At 42.2% G+C, this 21,035-nt stretch overlaps 1 protein-coding gene across 1 annotated transcript in view; it reads left to right on the top strand.

Moving 5' to 3' along the window:
• Nucleotides 1-21,035, top strand: part of aff2 (AF4/FMR2 family member 2) — a 158,472-nt gene extending 137,437 nt beyond the window's left edge. The window contains exons 14-26 of the mRNA XM_022752091.1: nucleotides 1,019-1,805; nucleotides 1,950-2,086; nucleotides 2,184-2,299; nucleotides 5,694-5,949; nucleotides 7,070-7,231; nucleotides 8,395-8,513; nucleotides 8,879-8,942; nucleotides 9,635-9,771; nucleotides 12,990-13,061; nucleotides 14,564-14,657; nucleotides 17,963-18,015; nucleotides 19,735-19,964; nucleotides 20,914-21,035. Coding sequence (XP_022607812.1) covers nucleotides 1,019-1,805; nucleotides 1,950-2,086; nucleotides 2,184-2,299; nucleotides 5,694-5,949; nucleotides 7,070-7,231; nucleotides 8,395-8,513; nucleotides 8,879-8,942; nucleotides 9,635-9,771; nucleotides 12,990-13,061; nucleotides 14,564-14,657; nucleotides 17,963-18,015; nucleotides 19,735-19,964; nucleotides 20,914-21,035 — 2,349 coding nt within the window. The remainder of the gene's footprint in view (nucleotides 1-1,018; nucleotides 1,806-1,949; nucleotides 2,087-2,183; nucleotides 2,300-5,693; nucleotides 5,950-7,069; nucleotides 7,232-8,394; nucleotides 8,514-8,878; nucleotides 8,943-9,634; nucleotides 9,772-12,989; nucleotides 13,062-14,563; nucleotides 14,658-17,962; nucleotides 18,016-19,734; nucleotides 19,965-20,913) is intronic.

Genomic DNA, 21,035 nt, shown 5'->3' with positions numbered 1-21,035 from the left:
TAAGTGTTCACAATGTAGCAATCAGGGCTTAATATCATCGCTGCCATCAGAGAGGACACACCACAGCAGCCGTTCCCAACCTTTTCCACCTCATGGCACACTTGAAAGTCTCAAAAATGTAAGCAGCCCGGAGGCCAAATAATGTCTTCTCAGAGCACTTTTTATTTGAACGGTAATATTCAAACATTCAGGACTGAACTGAAAGCAGGGGAAACATGCAGGAAGCTCAATCAATCACTTGTCGATTCGCCATCTGTCTCTTCACTCTCGTTTCTTTTCGTTCTTCCTGTTGCTCTTCATTTAGATTCTCCAGTTTTTGCCATGGATGTAATTGGTAAGCTCGCAATCAGACTGAGATAGCAAACCAGTATTAATGTGGTCCGGCTAGCGACAACATAAAGGTTCCTCTCATTGGCTGATCACAGTGAGAGGCCTTAATACGAGAAAAACCAAAAACAAACAATGAAAGGAGTTTTTAAACATTTCTAATGTTTTTAAAGATCTTTTTTAAACATTTAAAAATACTATTAATATTTTTATATGTATTTTTTTTATAATTACATCTTTTCACCTAAAGTGTGCTGTTTTGCAAATGACTTTTGTTGTAGCTGTGCAGCTACGTCTAAGGAAGAACCAAAATAAGAAAAAATATCATTTTCAGTTGCATGTGACAAACATGAGACTGTCTGTGCTGAACTGTGAGGCTGACACATAAACGTGTTTCATTTCACTTCACAGGTTAGTCGAAAAAAGCTGGCAACTTGTTTTACGTAATTTGCATGATATCATCACATATAGTAACATATAGTATATACTTAACTTATTAATCATACTTTATGTGAACTGCAGGGGCTTAAAAATACATCATAGATGGCAAAGTGAACATGTGGAGAGAACTCGAGCTCTGTGTGTTTTATATGAACCTTTCCAACACTTCCATGGTGATCCTTATGGGCTGGTGCATATGGATAGTTATGAGCAGTTTTATTTATGTCTTTCCTCGTTTTTGTCTACGCAGCAGGACAAGAGGAAACACCGAGGCCCGAGCACCAGAATCACACCCAAGTCCAGAGAATTCATCGAGACAGATTCCTCCTCCTCCTCCTCAGAATGCCAGTCGGATACAGAGGAAGCCATCAAAATCCCCGCTCTGCCGCAGACGACACGCTCTGCGATTAACACACAGACTCTGTCCAACACGCACATACACACGCCTCTCCTCCCGTGCCTCGGCTCTGCCGGCAGTATGGGCAGTCTGGGAGCATTTGGAGGGAAAGGACTGCGAGTCAAAGATGGTAGCAATGTGACCACTAATGGTAGCAGCAGTAGTAATAGTAGCATCAGCAGCAGTAATAATGGCAGCACTAATAGCTGTAACTCCCTAAGCATTAGCAACATAAGTGGTTCATTCGGTACTTCTGTTCCTGATCCTGGAGGGTTAGGAGGGCAGTGCAAGGACCTGGAGTCCATGTCCCCACCTTCCAACATGGGACACGAGGTGCCTCTCTCCCCCCTCAGGGAGTACCCGGAGATCCAGAGTTTGTGGGTGAAGATCGACCTGAGTTTGCTCAGCAGGGTGCCGGGCCAGGGTTTGGGGGAAAGATCCAGGGTGGGACTCGCAGAGAGGGACGGCAGTGAAGGGAGAGACACAGAGAGACCGGGCGAGAGGACAGGGGTGGCAGAGAGAGACAGACAGAAGCAGGAAGACAGGGAGTGGCCCGGGCTGAGAGAAAGACAGAAGTTAACTAAAGGGGAGAGACAGGAGGAAGAAAATGAGCGATTAGTGCAGGACAGAGAGAGGCAAGGTGACAGAGACAGATTAACGGAGAGAGAGAGGCAGTCGGATAGAGAGGACAGAGACAGATTTGGGCTCGGGGAGAGGGAAAGGACGACGGCGAGGGACAGAGAGAAGGTATGCTTAGGTCTGGGGGTCCTGGACAACCCCCCAGTGCAAGAGCAGAGTAATCCCAGGCTGGCTGGGAGGACGGACAGAGGAGAGAATGGAGGGAAACACAGGAGACAAGCAGCTGCGAACATGATGGTCCCAACAGAGAAACACACCAGCAAGAACAAGAGGAAACACAAGGTGTGTTGTCTCTAACCCGTCTGTTCTTTGTATATCCTGCTCTCTTTCACTCTGTCCGTCTCCAACTCCTGTGTTCTCCGTCTTCCCATATCCCCAGTCGGACCACACTGAGTCATCAGTCAACGGCAATAAGAAGCTGCGATTGGACAAGGACTGTCAGCTCCTCCCACCCTGCATCTCTCCAATACACAACCACAAGAACAGCTCCACAGAGTAAGTATTAAGAGTGTAGCCCCCCCAAAGGACTAAGCAGCAGGAGGAGGAGGAGGAGGAGGAGTACACAATACTGCAGTGAAGCGTCGGGGAAATCGTGAGGTTCTGGCAACAGTCGCTCAGAATGAACAAGACAGACTCACAGAGGATTACAGTCTATGAGAGGAGGCAGATACTGTATCAATACCAATCCACCAGCAGCAGCCTCAATAGTCCAGAATTCAGTGCAGCCTCAATATGTAGGGATACACAGTGGCTCATTAGGATATCTTGTCTAGAGCTGAATAAATGCATGAACATCCTCACTGTTCATGGTTAAAAGTCGGATTCATGGCTTCATTGTGCACAAAAGGAACATCTCTATCAAATCCGTCACTCAGTGGGTTTATCAATGTATCTTAACAATGGATCATCAGTCACCTTCCCTGTTCTTCCCCTCACTTAACTCAATGAATATCACAACCTCGTGTAACAAACACTAGTAGATCAATCAGACGAGTTTACTGGAGACAGAGTATTTTTAGCGAGGTTTAAAATTTTTAATGTGGTGATGAAGTCATTAGAAAGGGGAGTTCAATTCACACTGTGACACAGGGATGACAAACTGTGAATTTCAGCTTTCCGTGTGAATTATTAAAAACAGACTAAGCTGGCTGGTGCTATAAATAAGCCTCAACTTGACAGCCACAGAGGAAATATTTTTACAGCATCTTTGTGTTATGATAGAGAAAACAGCAGGGGAAGGTGGAAGGGAGTGTGTGTGTGTGTGTGTGTGTGTGTTGGGGGGGTGACCCGGAGCTGAACCCATGACATTGTGTGGCAGACGTCTCAGTCTGCCAGAGTGCCACCACAGTGTCTGTTTATCACCCAGGAGGGTTTTTTATGGAAGCTGTAAACTGGACGATGAGATCATCCAGCTCAGATTCATTTAGTAATTTCTAACCTGCACCTTTTGACAGTTATTGTCATCCTGTTTCAATCAGTTAGGTCAGATTTTGTGTTTCTTTCCATTTTGTGTTTCTTTCCCTGTAAAGCGGCCTTGGGTGCCTTGAAAGGCGCTATAAAATTCCAAGTTATTATTTTGACAACACTTAATAAGAAAAGATTTATTTTAATGATTGAAGCACAATGATGAGGGAAGTTTTGTTTTACCCTTGTGAGGCCCTCTTTTGTTGAGCTTTTGAAAATGGGGAAATGTGGTGGCTTGAAATCTCAATGAAATAGTCTTAAAGGAGCTGTCTGTGCTAAACGCCATGTGAAGACTTTTTCCATGGAAGCGGAGAACCAGCTGTTTTCTGACAAACAACCAGCCACGCTCCCGTTCACACCTACAGGCGATTCGGAGTCACCACCTAACCTGCATGTCTTCGGACTGTGTGAGGAAGCCCCAGTAAACCAAGGCATGCACCAGGAGTACATGCAAACACACAGAAAGGCCCCAGACGGTCGACGGGTTCAAACCCAGAACCGTCTTGCTGTGAGGCGACAGTGCTAACCACTACTCCACCATGCTCCACCAGTAAATAAAACATAAAATAAAAAAATTCTCCTTTTTGGTTTTCTCAGAGGAGAATTCAGGACATGTGATTTATAGAGCAGATATGAGCTGTAGCAGACAAAAAATAATTTAATTTGGACTTTAAAAGCCTGAAATCTTCTCACTTGGCCCAGTAAGAGTTGAGTCATTGCAAATGTATGACAGAGGAATATTTGGCAGATGCACTGTGGTCATTTTGTGCTATGGGGATGTAAATTTCTTAACTTATTATCCCTTTAAAAGAACTATGAGAGCTCTCATACTTTCTTGCACACATGCACACACACACGCACACACACACGCACACACAAGCGCATACACACACACACACACACACACACACACACTGGCATCCACTTAAGGATAGACACACACAAACGCATGCAAATGAGTATAGTCATACACACAAACACACACCAGCACACATCAATTATGCTGTACACAGACAAGAGGGCCCACGCACACACTCGCATATTCGCACACACGCACACAAACACACACACTCACACAACTAATTAGTCTTTGTCTCCCTGGTTTTGTATATTATCACTAATGTCGGGGCCCGGGGCGGTGTTCTGCGAGCTCAGCAACTTTTCTCACTGCATCAAACCCCCAGAGTTTCCAGGCAGAGGAAACACATAAAAATATTATCTGTTGTGTTGCAAACAATATGAGTCACAAGAGCCACAATAAGGCAGCTGAGGGAATAATCGCCGATGCTCAAGCAGGGAAGACAGAATTACAACAGTTTTAGAAAGAAAATATCATTCAGCAACTGCAAATGAAATGGCAACAACATAGTTAGACAATGTTAGCGCAGCTTATAGAGGCAGGCTCTTGCATGCTGAGTGTTTGCGTTGTTAGAATGTACTTATTTTTGTCCCCCCCCCTCCGCCCCTCCCATCAGATGTTTGGAGGTACAAAAGGAGCCATAGATGAAAAAAATGAACAGAAAGTAGGAATAATAATAATAGATTTTAAGGATTTTTAGTCTCAAGAAGAGAAATTCAAGAAAAAGTCCCAGCAACAGCTCAAGGGGAGGGGGGCTAGGTGGAGTTGGAGTTAGATGGAGGGTAAGGAGCCAGGGCAGTTTGAAGGATCTGTGTGGGGGGGGCAGCTTGTTTGGATGGTGGTTGAGGCGAGTTTGAAAAATGGAAGCCAACAGACACACAGCCAGACACTTGGTCTGGGAAGCAGTTGGAAAATAATTTCAGGAGGACTGGACTTCTTCCAGAACCTCTGACCCCCACAAAGTGCTCTTCACAGGAATCACATTAACAAACACACAAACGATGTTTGAGGTTAGTGCAGTGATTGTTAGAGAGTGAAAACATTTACACTCTGATTACACCAGAATCTCTAAAGCACATGTATTTCTTTCAGCTGAGAGGGACGGGGTAGCACTGTGGAGGAATAGGTAATAAAGATAATAAAATGGCTTTGGGAGTTGCTGCAGTCCTCTGACAATGTTTTATCAGTCATGATTGATAATTTGTTACTTATCACTTGTTATGATTATTTAGATTATTTCCCTTTGTTGTCAGGATTATTTATGATCCTATGTCGTACTCTTAAGAGCACATGACAGATTTTAAAAGGGAAACTGTCAAATAAATAACGTTTCTTGTGGATTAACTAATGTACATATGACCTGAAAAACCACCACTGATGGGAACTGCAGTCCTGTCAGCAATGATCGGTCTCAGCTGAAACAAGAAAGCAAATCATATTTAAGAAATGTGCACAAGTCACATAGATAATAAGAGTAAAGGTGCTAAACATATAGTAAAAAGTTCATGTTCAGTACCATTATAGTGAATGAAGAAATCATGTTTGTGCCTCTGTGTGTGTGTTCAGCAGCTCTCTGAACAGGAAGCAATCTCGACGGCGCAACGAGAAGCTGCTTCCTCCCCTCCTGTCCCCGCTCTCTGACGACCCCCCGCGCAAACGAACCTGCGACGGCAGTTCCTCTCTCAGCCAGGAGGCCGGCGCCTCAGGGATTCTGGCCTGCTCCACTACATCCACCGCCTCTTCCTCCTCCTCCTCCTCCTCCTCCTCTCACAGACACAGGAGAGGTGAAGGCAAGGTGTCGTCACATGCGAGAAATGTGAGCGTGAGTGTCTTTTGCATTTTGTGAGCTCACTTGTTCTGATCTATACAATAAACAAGTGTTGGCACGAGAGGCCTGCTGGTCCACTTACATGTCTCCCAGGTAGATGGTTTGCTCTGGTGAATAAACTAACTTTGAGTGATCGTCAGCTCTCGGTGTTATCTTCTTGAGTCGCTCGCCTGACGGTGTTCCAGAAATAACTGTGGAGTTAATGATGTACTGTTCTTAAAACGTATGAATCTGCAGCGTGACACGCATCTCCACCAGTGTGAGTCATGCTTCCTTACCTGCAATTTGTCTGAGTTTCAGGAGCCAGAGTCTCTAAAATATCTGAGAGTGCTTTGTGTACAGGAGGAGGTGATGCATCAAACGCAGCAGGACAGATACATAAAGCAGAGCTTCCAATAAACCGTTCAACTATATATGACAGAGCCATCCATCTTTACATACTGTGTTACTGCGTTATAATTTTTATTGCAGTGATTCTCATCATCATTATCTTTATTATCATAATGTGTGTAGCTTATACAACATTATACTTTCACTGCACTAACACCTACAGCTCATTTTTGCGTTTACAGATTATGTTATTATTGGTATTAGCTAGTGTTCTTTTTATCTTAATGTCCTGTGCAACTCTGCGTGCCTCTGCAAACTGCCCCTCAGGGATAAATAAAGTGTTCTGAATTGAATGAAACTGAATTGAATTGAACCTAGTCAATTACTAAATGTAGAAGCAAGTATTGATGAAATCAACATTACTATGTATAATTTAATGCTAAATTATTTATCTTTAAAATCTCAGAAGTTTTTCTCCATCCAGAGGAAAGTAAACTGCACATATTATCATGCACAGATTTACAAAAGTGAAACCTAAGCAAAGTCTAGAACGTACATATGGCACATGTGACTTTAGGCCTAAAGGACAAAACACGTGTGCCAGATGGATTTTTAAAGCCAGTTTCAGCACGTCTCATTCTTTCAACCCCTCAAAACACTGACTCCTGCAACTCAGCAGCAGAGAGGACGCATCACTGTGAGTGAGAGGCCAACAATGACGTCTAAGTATCTGCTTGTTGAAAGCCGCACACTGTAACACTCATTGATACTCTTGTAACCACAGATTTCAATGCCATCCCTACAACAGGAAATGGAGCCCCACGGCGAGAAGCCCTGTGGAGATGGCTACCATGCCAACGGACAGTCAGACTCCGAGGTGTGGTCGGAACCACTGATGGAACCTGCAGAACCTCGCAGGCCAAGGCTGTCGTTCAGTGACACGTATGTATGAACCCGACACACCATTGTAAAGACGTCATCACCACATTAATACTGCTGATGGCACTTTAGTTTACTGCGACGGGTTCCTGATGTGCGTTTATGCTCGATCTCCCCATGACGTCTGTTCAGCAGCATTATTTATAGACATGTTTTTTTTTTTTTTTTTCCTTATCATCACTGTTGTTCAGAAGACCCTCCAGTCTCAATGTAATTACCTCACTTCTTTTATGATTCCCACATTCCCTTTGTCACGCGACGGCAGGTGTTTCCTCTTCACGCGGAACGGTGTTTTGTTTACTCCGCTGTCTTGTTTTTTTCATCTAAATATTTGCCAGAGTTTTCTGTACTCAACATTAATGTAATTACCGTAAACTCGTTCCCTGCATTGTATTTTACATTGAGGCCCAACAGGCTGAATTCGACAGATGCGTTGCTTTACGGCACAAAGGGAGTTTGTTTTATGGCACAAAACGTTGCTCTTCCAGTGAGAACACTTCAGCGTTTCTGGCACATGAGGGGAGTGAGTGAAAGGCTCAACAGCTCTAGTACTGGCAATACCACTGGAACGAGAGAGTGGCTGCTAATTATCCCCACCATGACCCAATCCAAAATCCAGTCGACCCCGACCGACCCTAATAGAGAGAGAACAGCAACACTGGCAGCTGCATGATGATCCACCAATTAGCGAGCGGCCGCAGTCAGAAGGAATAACAATACATGTCATTTCCCCCTGAACTTTACAAGGCACTCTTGTCTGCCACCAGACCTCTGCAGCTGATCCAAAATGCTGCTGCACGTCTGGTGTTCAGCGTCCCCAGCTTCTTCCACAGTACTCCTGTTCTCCATTTACTACATCGGCTCCCTGCGCGAGCCAGATGGAGGCTCTGGTGCTGGCCCACGGCGCAGCAAAAGACTCTGAACATGCTTTTAGTTGTATTTTTTAAGAAGGATTCTACCTCTTGTTCTTTGTAGTTACTTTGCACAAAGCTTTCGAAAATAATGTAATATAACACTCTCTATCTCAAAACCATATTTTTTTCCTGCTATGATAATGACACATCATATGATAAGAGGTGATAGAGTCCGTTCAGATCCACTAAGGTGTTAGATGCGCTGACGCACGGAGCTGAGACCTGATCCGACCTGATCACACTGAAAATAATTTAGACCCTACACAACTCGGGGGTCTTGGATAGTAGGAACCATTTGAAGACCTCCGTGTCTCTTCCTCTGCTTGCCTTTGATATAATTCATCTAATTTTAGGGATGATACCTCTTCACACAGTGTTTTAATAGCGAATAGTGGCCTATTAGTGTATTGTATTAGGTGGAAATAGCTGTAACCACCTCACCACTGGACTGGTTGTGTTGAATCCTGAAAAGATGATGCATCTTGTTACTTATTTGTCCCAAAGGGTGTCTGCATTATTCATGAAACAACATGTTTTGTTGCTGTGCTAAGGTTACATTAAGCCTGAGGTGTGTATACCTAAATAGGCTACTGTATATAACACACTCCAAGCGACTTGTAGGCATGTGATTATGTAAACCAATAACATGCAGGGGTTTTGTTAAATGACGTGTTGGTGCAAACATGTGACATTATGTTCATTTTTTTTTTTGTTTTGTTTTTTCACTGTGCTGTTTCCAGAGTCCACAGTGCAGACTACTACATGCAGGAAGCCAAGAGACTCAAGCACAAAGCTGATGCTTTGGTAAGTCTTTCTATAATCACTAAGTAAGACACACACACACATTTATACCTCCGTGCTCGAGCCCCTACAAGAGGCTAAGAGAAGACAGATGGTTGGATACACAGATATAGCAAGAAAATGATTATAAACACACAATGTTAACTTCTACAGTCTAGACTGTAATTATGTGTGTGCCTGTTCAGACGTGTGTGTCATTGCTCATGTGTGCACACAGTCAGTCTCTGTAGAATGAAAATCTATTTCATATCAGGGACTGTACTGTATAATTTGGGTTATTTATTGCACAATTTGTCTCTGAGGGAACATTGCATTCAAGGACTGATGATGTCTGCGAGATTATACAATATCAAAGGAATTATCTGATCCCCCCCCCCCCGAACAATGAAATGAGATTTATTTAACTTGTTATTTATCTTATGTTTACGCATTGTTTCCTCAGATTTATCTGGGGATTTGCATTTTAGCGGGGGATTATTCAAAGAGAAGACTGTGCGTCTGCCACGATGCTGTTAAGATATTCCTCATTCCATCTCTGTCTTATTCACGTTCTCTCTCTCTCTCTCTCTCTCTCTCTCTCTTTCTTTCTCTCTCTCCCCCTCTATCCTCTGTTACATTCCTCTGAATTTCATCTTTGTCTCTGTCACTCTGTGTCTGTCTTTCTTTCTTTCTTCTTTCACCTTCACTATTTGTAGATGGACAAATTTGGTAAAGCGGTGAACTACGCAGACGGTGCGCTCTCCTTCATAGAGTGTGGAAATGCTATGGAGCGAGATCCACTAGAGGCCAAGTCACCGTACACCATGTACTCCGAGACCGTGGAGCTAATCAGGTATGCAGGACATTATCAAGTGAAATGAATGGGAGGAAGTTAGTAAACTCTTTATTAGCCCCAGTTTCTTTGTCAAAGTAACCTCCTCTTAGTGAGTGCACAGTTTAACAGGCAAAAAAATCAGGAAACTGGCAAATGTGTCTCTCTGTATTAAAATAAGCATTAAATTCAACAAAAGTGGAGAGTGAGGTTAAACGAATATTTAAGGAGGTTTAAACTGAAACTGAAAACTAATCCTCTGTAGCACTAACCAGTGTTAAGTCACTAAACCTCGAGTCAGAGTCGAGTCTCAAGTCAACAAGTGTTCAAGTCTGACTCCGAGTCTTTGTCAAGTTTTCATTACATGAGTGGGAGTTGTGCTGTTCAACACGAATTAACCAGTTGTCACTGTTTCAGAGGGAGTTTATTTACTGTGTGAGACACAGTAGAGTGCTGCAGGAAGGAGTCCTAAAACCTGGAAATTTGTTGCCTTTTAGCACTTCTGCTTCCCTCCTCCCAAAAAAGTCTGTGGGTTTTTTTGAACAGGTTTTTGGTCAGATGACTGAAATAAGGTCTGTGGTTAACACAAGCTCAGAAAATACCTTAGTAAATATCCCAGTTTTTACATCTGTCAAAAAGGCTGGGTGCTAACAAGTGGCTAAACGAGACTACAGAGGTTGTCGGGGATGTTAAACATCATCACGCCGAACACGAAAGGCGAATTACTCACCAGTCCACCTTTACTGCCTCGTTGTTTCTACTTGTGCTTTTGCAAACTATTACTAACTCTGTAAGAGGAAATGCTTTTATAGAAGAGGTAAGAGCTCAATGAAACTACAAGTTGAAGTTTAGTGTTAGTGAAAGTGAAGTCATGTGACCATGATGTGGTTTGTTTATAATATCAACTTTTTACCTCTGGCGACTGTATTTAGGCTTCAAAAATCATAAAAGTGGTGTTTCATTTGTGAAGATTATCTTGCTGAACAAAGCATGTAGGTATCATAAACTTTTGTTTGTCACAGATCTTATTTTCTGCAATAATCCAAAAAGCCATGTAAAAATCCCATTGGCTTTTTGTCGACAGACCCAGGGTGACACTAGCATCTGGGTTGGCCTACAAAAATATGTCTTCCCTGCAGAACTCTACAGCCAAAGAAAATGCACACACTCGCACTGAAACTGATAAAAAGTCTCCAAATCTAAATACAGTCGATGCTCGAGTTCGAGTCATCAGTGTTCAAGTCCAAGTCGAGTCACCAGTCCTGAAAATCAGGACTTGAGTCGGACCCGTGTCTGAGTCCTGGATTCCAGTACTTTAACACTGGTATACACGCTACTCAACTATGTAACTGTTATATACTGCGTTTACTATAGTAGCGTACATGCTGTATTTATTCTGCATAAACTACACTGGTATATTCTTTCCTTAAAACCCAGATAAATGGGTCTCTACTTCCTATAATTGCAACATAATTATACTGTTTGAAGAAATGTGTTTCAGATGTAAATGTTACTGTTATCTGTTATTATCTGTTATCAGCCCGACCTTACTGACCTGTTGTAGATTTAGTCTAATAGCTTGAATAATGCTCTGCTGTTGCATATGGCCACCTCTCTGCCCACAGTAAATGACAAATCAAAACTTGAGTGTTTGAATAAAAACTAACCCCTAATTAGCATTAAGCCAGAGATATGTTCAGAAACCACCGGACTCTCCAACATTTCTTTTTTTTCCTTTATTGTCTAAAGCCTCACAGACATGCAGGGCTTTCTAATGAGAGCAATGTAACTAGTGTGTGAACAGGATGTCCGCTGCTTTCAGGGTTGCCAGTGTGTGAAGTCGCAAAGTGCAACTTAAAGACAGGAAGCTGAGAATAACAAATGACCGCCACCTCTGAAGGCAGACAGGTTGACAGCAGGGTGGTGTAGCGGGAGAGAGTCTTTTAACTGAAGGACTGTGGTTCAAGCTCTGCCTGTCTGCACTCATCCATCCTGCTGAAGTGTCCTTGAGCAAGACACTGAATCGTTACCACCTGCAGGGCTGCTGATCTGTGACTCTGACCTCTGACCTCTGTGTGGGGAAAAGACAAGTGTTTTCCTACAGACAGCAGTAAAGGATAAAGGTGTAACTCCTCTCCCGTGATCCACCTGTCACTGCTGAATTTCATCTGGACTTATTAGCAATCAGAGAGGGTTTAACAGGTCACTGAGGTCACTGAGGTCACTGAGGTCACTGAGGTCACTGAGGTCACTGAGGGCAGGAGGCCGCAGCTGACCCCACAGCTTTTTTCTTTTATTTCAAACATCTTTATTGAGCAATTTTCTTCTGAAACAAATGGCAATGAATCAGTTGCTGCTCGATTTGGCATCAATAAAATGAGATGATGTATTTTGCAGGTATCTGCTTGACATTCAGTCAGTGCAAAAACATGAAAGAAAACAGAAGAGTAAACAACAGAAAAGAAAAAGAGAAAAGTGTAAAAGAGAAAATGAAGAAGGAGAAAGGAGGGAGGAGAAAGAGAAGGCGGCAAGGAGTCTAGATAATCCTCCCTCGTCAATCACTACATGTTCACTCACTCAGCCGCTCTTGCCTTTACATGATACTGTGAAAAATGACTTCGGTGTAGGATGTCGATTGTCACTTGTGATTTCAAGTTGCGAGATACTTAACGAGAGGCTGCCAAATTCTGTCTAACTGAGACAGTCTGTTTCTCAAAGCAACTCTCAAAATGTGAGGTGCTAATTAAGTCGTCCAACTATGTCTTAGTGGTTGGGTCAGTCATTTTCTTCCAGTGTACAAGGATTTTAGTTTTTGCTGTGATGAGGGAATAGGAAAGAAAGAGTTGAGAGGCAGTTAGATTGATCGTTGATTCAGATCAGCCAAACATGTCCCCACAGCATTTTTTTGAAGCATCTAATAAATAACCAAAGCAGAACTGTATCCCTCCACAGAGTCACATAAAGCCAACTTGCTTGCCTTGCCTGGGGGCACTTCAGCAGGGTTGACGCTGGCTGTCAACAAGCTGAAGGAATTAATTACTAACTGCTCCGTAACTCTTATATTCTTTATGTTCAGAAAGAGCAGCAGCTCCGTCACTGATCTTAACCTTGATTTCCTTATTAAAATGAACCTTGACTATATAGATGTATTCACGAGCATGAGAGAAGTAAAGTGTGTTTACGTCTGACTCATAAATCACTGGAAATGTCAGCAGATGAGTAATGAGCGTCTCTCCCAGGTATGCCATGAGGTTGAAGAACTTCACCAGCCATTCAGCTACTGTCGCTGAGAAGAAACTAGCTGTACTGTGGTATGTGATATGATTCTCTCTTTGTGTGTGTGTGCGTGTGTGTGTGTGTGTGTGTGTGTGTGTGTGTGTGTGTGTGTGTGTGTGTGTGTGTGTGTGTGTCTGTGTGTGTTTGTGTGTGTGTATAACATTACTCTATACTCTTTTATTTATACTATTATTATACTTTTTATATTTGATTATTCACATTAACCGTTATTGTCCTGGTGGTGTAGGTGGTGTAGGCTAGGGAGTTTTATTGCATGTCATACCACCTCTCCCCTTTCTCATTTCCTGTCATCTCTCTATATGTCTCTCTCCCTCTCTCTTTCTCTCTCTCTCTTTCTCTCTCTCTGTCTCTCTCTCTCTCCATATTTATATATATATATATATATATATATGTATATATATATTCCTCAAAGTTTTCAAATGTTAACATTTTCAGCCTCTTGCTAAAACATTTTCGTATTCTTATCTGAAATCTCTCTTATTCTTATTCATGTGACTTTTACTCATACAAGAGTACCAAGCAGGATTCACCAAACTCTCTTAACTGTTCAAATGTATCAGTTATCACATGCCGGATGATACCACCTGTTCATGTACACCACCAAATCACTATATATGATATATACCTGTTCATTCACAAAAATGTTACCAAAGAGTGAAAGGAATAACACCATTGAGCTGTCATAAATCACGAAAATAAAACTGTTAATTTAGGTGTGTCAGTAGCTGTATTACAGGACCGGAAACAATTAGAAAATATTTATGAAGAGATTGGTTTGACATATAGTTGGATGCTAAAAAAATAATCTTCCTGTGGCAGAGCGGTCCCTGACTTTTTGGATAGTTTTGGTTATTATAGGCTTACAGCAGGTGACGGTAGGCGACGACCTGACAGCAATCAACATACAGACAGTGAGGCAGCTATCTGAATGAGAAATTCCAAATTCAATTAAATAAAACCATTATGATTCTGAAGTCAAACAGGTGTTATTCCCCTGTGGAGACTGGAGTCTGTACATGACTTCTACAAAAGGTTCTGGACCACTTGAAGGTTTCATTCATACAACAAATTCTCTTAAATCACCTGTTCATACCACATAAAAAGTAATCTGTTAATACGAGCAGTGCTCCATCTGAACACACAGCCTGTAAAATACAAATCATTTTTTTATCTGTAGAATTATTTAATTGTAGAATCAAGCTCCCTTAGACCGATAAAACCCCAAAACCTGTGTCTTTACTTTTTCCTTAATCAGAGTGATCCAAAAACATATTAGGGAGTTTTTTTTATATGAATTAGAAAAGATGTGTGTTTTTATATTTTCATGTAGTGATATTATACATTTCTCACATCCTTCACTTCACTGAAGTTCTTCCTAATCCACCAGGACTTGGGGGGCGTGTTTGAAGTCCAGGTGCATTTTGTGTGGATGACATGAAAATAATATTGAGAATGGAGCTTTAAAGGGAATTTGTACAGAGGATTCATCTGCCTTCTAATGGTTTTGTTTCCATAGTAACCGCTGTCTGTCTCTGCTGTATCTGAGGATGTTCCATCTGAAGAAAGACCACGCTGTCAAGTACTCACGGTCGCTCATGGAGTACTTCAAGGTAGCGCACGCACACACACACACACACACACACACACACACACACACACACACACACACACACACATTTGGACATGGACTTCATTTCCTTCCTCTCTCATTTTCTCCCTCTGTGGTTGAAAAACACGCAAAGCCAATTACAACCCTCAAATACATTTCATATTCATTTTCATGGTGCCTGTGCATTAATTTTGCATGACGTTATTAAAATCCATTCTTTCTCTTTGATATTAATGTATTAATTAGCTCCATCAATCATCACAGTGGATTGTTAGGGTTTAATGTGCTTGTTTTGATTAATTATGTTTAGTTTAATTAATTACTGAGGATGTCATTATCACAGTGCCACATTTGCATTGATGGGATTGGATTTCTGGGAAGCGACTGACTGGGGGTTTAGCTGTGTGCGCAGCCTGTGTACATACAGTATGTGTTGATAGAAAGAAAAGGAGTAACTGGAATGAACAGTTTATTTTAAAAGAAAAAGGGCACAAAAACAAACTGTCACATACATATCCACACGACACATTAAAGTGGATTTTAAATGCCAGTCAATCAATAACATTATATCCTTCAGAAGTTACGCATATGTGGTGTTTTGGTTGCTCAGTGGACTAAGGCTAATGTCACATTAGCATTCATGTTTTAGCCATGTAGCTGCGGCTTTTGTCTATAGTAGTTTGTCACACATTGTGACACATTTCAATTCACAATAAATGTATTTGTGGAATAGAACAAAAATATAGATGTTGATATTACTTATTGCATGATTTAAAAAAAACAATTGAAGGTATTAATAGTTATTGAGCTTTTATGTCTTGTGTCTTGGTAAACAGTTTATTCAGGAATGGAAATGTAGACTCTGATGGTTCTCAGAGCCAGAGATCACGACTCAGGAGGCAGATAAAAGTAGAGAGTCTTTACTTAGAAAAAAAAAACAAGGATACAAAAATTCAAACAGACAAAGAAAGTACAAAGGGTCACACTGAGGCAAATATCCAAAAAAAAACACAGGTCAAAAACACTATCAGGATCAAAACAGGCAGGCAAAGAACAGAAGCGCTGGAAAGCTTAAGCAGACCGCACAAAGACTAAATTTGGCAGAGAGCAAGTGCAAAGGGAACCGTATACAGTGCATCCGGAAAGTATTCACACCCCTTCACTTCCCCCACATTTTGTTATGCTACAGCCTTATTCCAAAATGGATTAAATTCCTTTTTTTTCTCATCAATCTACACACAATACCCCATAATGACAAAGCGAAAAAGGTTTTTTAGAAATTCTTGCAAATTTATTAAAAATAAAAAACTGAAATATTGCATGTATATAAGTATTCACACCCTTTACTATGACACTCAAAAGTGAGCTCAGGTGCATCCTGTTTCCACTGATCATCCTTGAGATGTTTCTACAACTTGATTGGAGTCTACCTGTAGTAAATTCAATTGACTGGACATGATTTGGAAAGGCACACACCTGTCTATATAAGGTCCCACTGTTGACAGTGCATGTCAGAGCAGAAACCAAGCCATGAAGTCAAAGGAATTGTCTGTAGACCTCCGAGACAGGATTGTATCGAGGCATAGATCTGGGGAAGGGTACAAAAACATTTCTGCAGCATTGATGGTCCCGAAGAGCACAGTGGTCTCCATCATTCGTAAATGGAAGAAGTTTGGAACCACCAGGACTCTTCCTAGAGCTGGCCGCCCAGCCAAACTCAGCAATCGGGGGAGAAGGGCCTTGGTCAGGGAGGTGACCAAGAACCCGATGGTCACTCTGACAGAAATCCAGTGTTCCTCTGTGGAGATGGGAGAAACTTCCAGAAGGACAATCGTCTCTGCAGCACTCCACCAATCAAGCCTTTATGGTAGAGTGGCCAGACGGAAGCCTCTACTCAGTAAAAGGCTCATGACAGCCCACTTGGAGTTTGCCAGAAGGCACCTAAAGGACTCTCAGACCATGAGAAACAAGATTCTCTGGTCTGATGAAACCAAGATTGAACTCTTTGGTCTGAATGCCAAGCGTCACGTCTGGAGGAAACCAGGAAACTGGGAAACTAGTCAGGATCGAGGGAAAGATGAACGGAGCAAAGTACAGAGAGATCATTGATGAAAACCTGCTCCAGAGCGCTCAGGACCTCAGACTGGGGCGAAGGTTTACCTTCCAACAGGACAACGATCACAAGCACACAGCCAAGACAACGAAAGAGTGGCTTCGGGACAAGTCTGTGAATGTCCTTGAGTGGCCCAGCCAGAGCCCAGACTTGAACACGATTGAACATCTCTGCAAAGACCTGAAAATAGCTGTGCAGCGACGCTCCCCATCTAACCTGACAGAGCTTGAGAGGATCTGCAGAGAAGAATGGGAGAAATACCCCAAATACAGGTGTGCCAAGCTTGTAGCTTCATACCCAAGAAGACTTGAGGCTGTAATCACTGCCAATGGTGCCTCAACAAAGTAATGAGTAAAGGGTGTGAACACTTATGTACATGTGATATTTCAGTTTTTTATTTTTAATAAATTTGTAAAAATTTCTAAAAAAAACCTTTTTTGCTTTGTCATCATGGGGTATTGTTTGTAGATTGATGAGAAAAAAAAGGAAATTAATACATTTTGGAATAAAGCTGTTACATAACAAAATGTGGGGAAAGTGAAGGGGTGTGAATACTTTCCGGATGCACTGTATATACTGGGGAACTGATGAGGGAACGGGGAACAGGTGAGCAGGTGAGTGGGGGAGGAGGAGCGGGTCAGGTGATACTACAGGTGGAAGAGGCAGGGTCTGAAATGACAGCAACTCAAAACCATGACAGCAGACTTTGTAACATCTGTCCAGGGCGTATTTACAGCAATGTCCATTAATGTGTGTTGACCCTTTCAACCGATAAATAAATACGGACATTTCGTAAAATACACTTACTCATGTTATGAGAGTTAGAAAAGAAGTCTGACACCACTCCCCCAGTCATCCCTTAAATATGAAGCTACAGCTAGCAGTTCGTTAGCACAGCTTAGCATAAAAACTGGTAGCACACTGAAACTGCTGGCCTGATTCTGTCTAAAGGTTAAAAAAAAAAAAATCTACAAAATCTGTAAAACCGCAACTATTTTGTCCGGATGAAACAAATGAGATATAACATGATAATTACTGCGCTTTAGAAATGCCGGTTGGTAGACTTTGTGAAATTTTCAAATGTAAACTATGATTTTCGGTGCATGTTTTCGCTTCTCTTTCTTCAATCTCCTGTTACTATGTCACTGGAGGCCATGAAATTATTTTGATAAATTTGTCTTTTTGTGACCCAGAATTCAGCCAAGAGTTCCCACCAAGCACCTTCTCCTTGGAGGACCAACGGGAAGTGAGTACACACACACACACACACACACACACACACACACAGTATCAACCCCCTTCATTCACACAGATAATTGAGAATTTATAATTCACTGGAGCTCTGCTGCAAAATACCATGCCGCCTCTGACAGCCACTTGCTCAAACAAACCCCTCAGGAAGCAAATAAAAGGATTGATTTGTTGTAGATGTGAGGAGGAACACTGGAGGGGAACACTGGAGGGGTGCTGAGTACAGGGTGAGAAGGAGTGATGGAGGGAGTGATGATAGATGGAGGAGGAGAGGCGTGGAGGAGCTGTGGATGTGAAGCTAATGAGTTTGGACAGCTCTGACGCTGCACAACAGCAGGACTGAAGTTCGGGAGTGTATCTGCATGGCTGTGTGTGTGTGTGTGTGTGGTGTGTGTGTACGTGTGTGTGTGGTGTGTGTGTGTGTGTACAGCACTGAATAAGGCACAAGTCGTTGGGTCAGCGACGGTCAAGGCCACATCACAGACGTTACATCACTGCCAGAGCAACACACCCAGCTGTGCAAGGCAGGGGGAGCAGTTTGTACCGGCATGACTAATGACACTATACAGTGAATATCAGAGCCGCTACACACCCTCTCACATTCAACACTTTTTATTGCCCTAGGGCAATAAATGGTAATGGCTCTTTTGTTGTATTTGCTATAGTTTCCTGCAAAGTCAAAGCCTAAATAGAATACTGTTATTTTTTCAGAGTACTGTCCACCATTATTCATGTGCAGCATACTGTATCATTGCTAATTTAGTTATGATACATTGGTAAAACCACTTAAGGATAAAAACAATTGATAGCCTCTGTCTCGTGTACCTCTACTGTTCTGAGCTCTACCACAAATTTAAAGCTGCACTATTCAACACATTTCTATTAACATTATGTATTTCCGCTCATTGTTTAACACTAGTTACTGTTCTTGTTCTCTGATCTCATTGATGTTGTTTTCAGTCACAGCTGATCCTGCTCTGATAAACACACTGTACACTGCCTGCCCCCCAGCACCAAACTGCAGACCAAGTTAGCAACTAGCCGGGCAACACAAAAAGTCAGATCACCACAAACACGACTCCAAAAGAATAATAATGTTGCTCTGTGTCTGCTGGATGCCTTTATTGGCAACTAACACATTCACCATAACAAGGGTTTAACAACTTTATAAGGTGATAATTAGTCAGTGTCGTGTTTACAGTCTGTTCCACTGGCCCCTGGTGGCCAGAAAAATGGTTAATGCAGCTTTAATACCACATTTTTTATGAAACTTGTTGCTTCCTGTCACAAATATGTTATAAGTATTTTGTTGCTTTCCATGTTGTACAGTACTTTCCTGAAGAGGATACATGTTTTGTTCCCATTAGCCTCTTGTCGCTCACCCTGACCCATTTCCAGTTCTCTATGTGCTGATAAAAATATTGCTTTTCCTATTTTGTGCTGTAAAGCAGCTTGACAATTATTCCACCCAAGCTACATGCAGTATCAAAAACCCGCAGTAGAGTCCTTAAGCTGGCAGCCTTTTTTCAAATGAAGACGGTATTCAGCAGACACATCTTTAATTCTGTTTGGAAAATGTGTAACTAAGCACCTGGCTGACAGACTTTCTTCTTTGTATATTATGGAGTAACTCAGAAGCCCCTCCAGCACACAGAGCCTCCCTGTTTAGTTCCTGTAATGTGTCTAGACCTCACTGCCTCTCTCTGTGTCCCAGGGTCAATGGGACTCCATCGCCCCTCTCACTCAGCCCCTCCCCAGCCAGCAATGGAGGAGGAGGAGGAGCAGGAGGAGGAGGATCTGGAGGTGCCACAGGTTCATTGGGCAGTGTGGCTATTCCCCAACGGATTCACCACATGGCTGCCAGTCACGTTAACATCACCAACAACATCCTGCGGAGCTATGAACACTGGGAGACGGCTGACAGACTGGCCACTGATAGCCAAGGTAAGACTACAGACACATGACATGGATCAATGCCAAGGTCAAAATCATCCCTCTTTTGATCAGTAGAGTCAAATAGAAGTCAATGAGTCTTTCTAAAAGTATTTCTAAAATTTTGGAATCATTTTTAGTGATAAATCATTTTATCACTATCACTAATTAGTACTGTTATTTTCCAGTGTGTGTCGCTGCTTGTACTAAACTGATGTTTTTTCTTCTAGAGTGTATATGTGTATTTCACTGTGTTGTATATGTCAGACTTCTATTGCAGCATCAGGATGAATAGAATTTAATTGTATTCTTCACAGTAAAAGCACTTTTTGATCCTTTCTGTAGAGGTCCCATATAGTATAAAATGAGATTACCGTGCGTTTGTTGATTATGAAGCAGGTCTAGGTTCGATATTAATACTGTGAAAGTATCAAAGCGCTCAGTCCACAGAGAAATGTACACAGCCTGTATTCAGAAACTGAGCCTTAAAACGAGCAATCAGGACACAGTCACCACACTCAGCTATTTTTTTTTCTCATTTTAACTTTATTAACAACACAACACTAAGCGGCCATCTGAGTTAGCAGCTACAAGACAGAAAAATTTGAAGATGTAAAACTACGTTGAGATGGTTTTTCATACTTAAAACCACAAATGCATCTTCTTATGGCTCAACACTTGAAATAAAACACCGGGAAAGTTTAAAACATATAGCATCTTTAATTAGATTACTGCTCAACCAAAAGCAGGCGTGATTGTGGAAAGTGCTATAAGGTTAGTGTCCAGTTATGAACAATGATTCATCTGACATTTCTCTAGATGCTCACAGTCCCATCGCAAAAACTTCCAAACTGTTGTGTGTGTGTGTGTGTGTGTGTGTGTGTGTGTGTGTCATGTCGGCACAAGCAGCAGCAGATACAGTCGGCCTCAGTAACTGTGTCTCTCCCTCACCGTCCTGTAGATTTCTTCCAGGAGCTGGACTCGGTGATGGAGCCGCTGAGTCAGCAGAGCAGCATGACTGAGCTGGTCCTATACATCAGGCAGGGACTGCACTGGCTCCGCATAGAGGCTCACCTGCTGTAG

Source organism: Seriola dumerili, unplaced genomic scaffold (genome assembly GCF_002260705.1).
Source record: "Seriola dumerili isolate Sdu_G_001 unplaced genomic scaffold, Sdu_1.0 BDQW01000161.1, whole genome shotgun sequence".
In the NCBI taxonomy this organism is placed as follows: domain Eukaryota; kingdom Metazoa; phylum Chordata; class Actinopteri; order Carangiformes; family Carangidae; genus Seriola; species Seriola dumerili.
The sequence above is the reverse complement of the archived record's forward strand: the minus strand, read 5'-3'. Positions and strand labels throughout refer to the sequence as shown.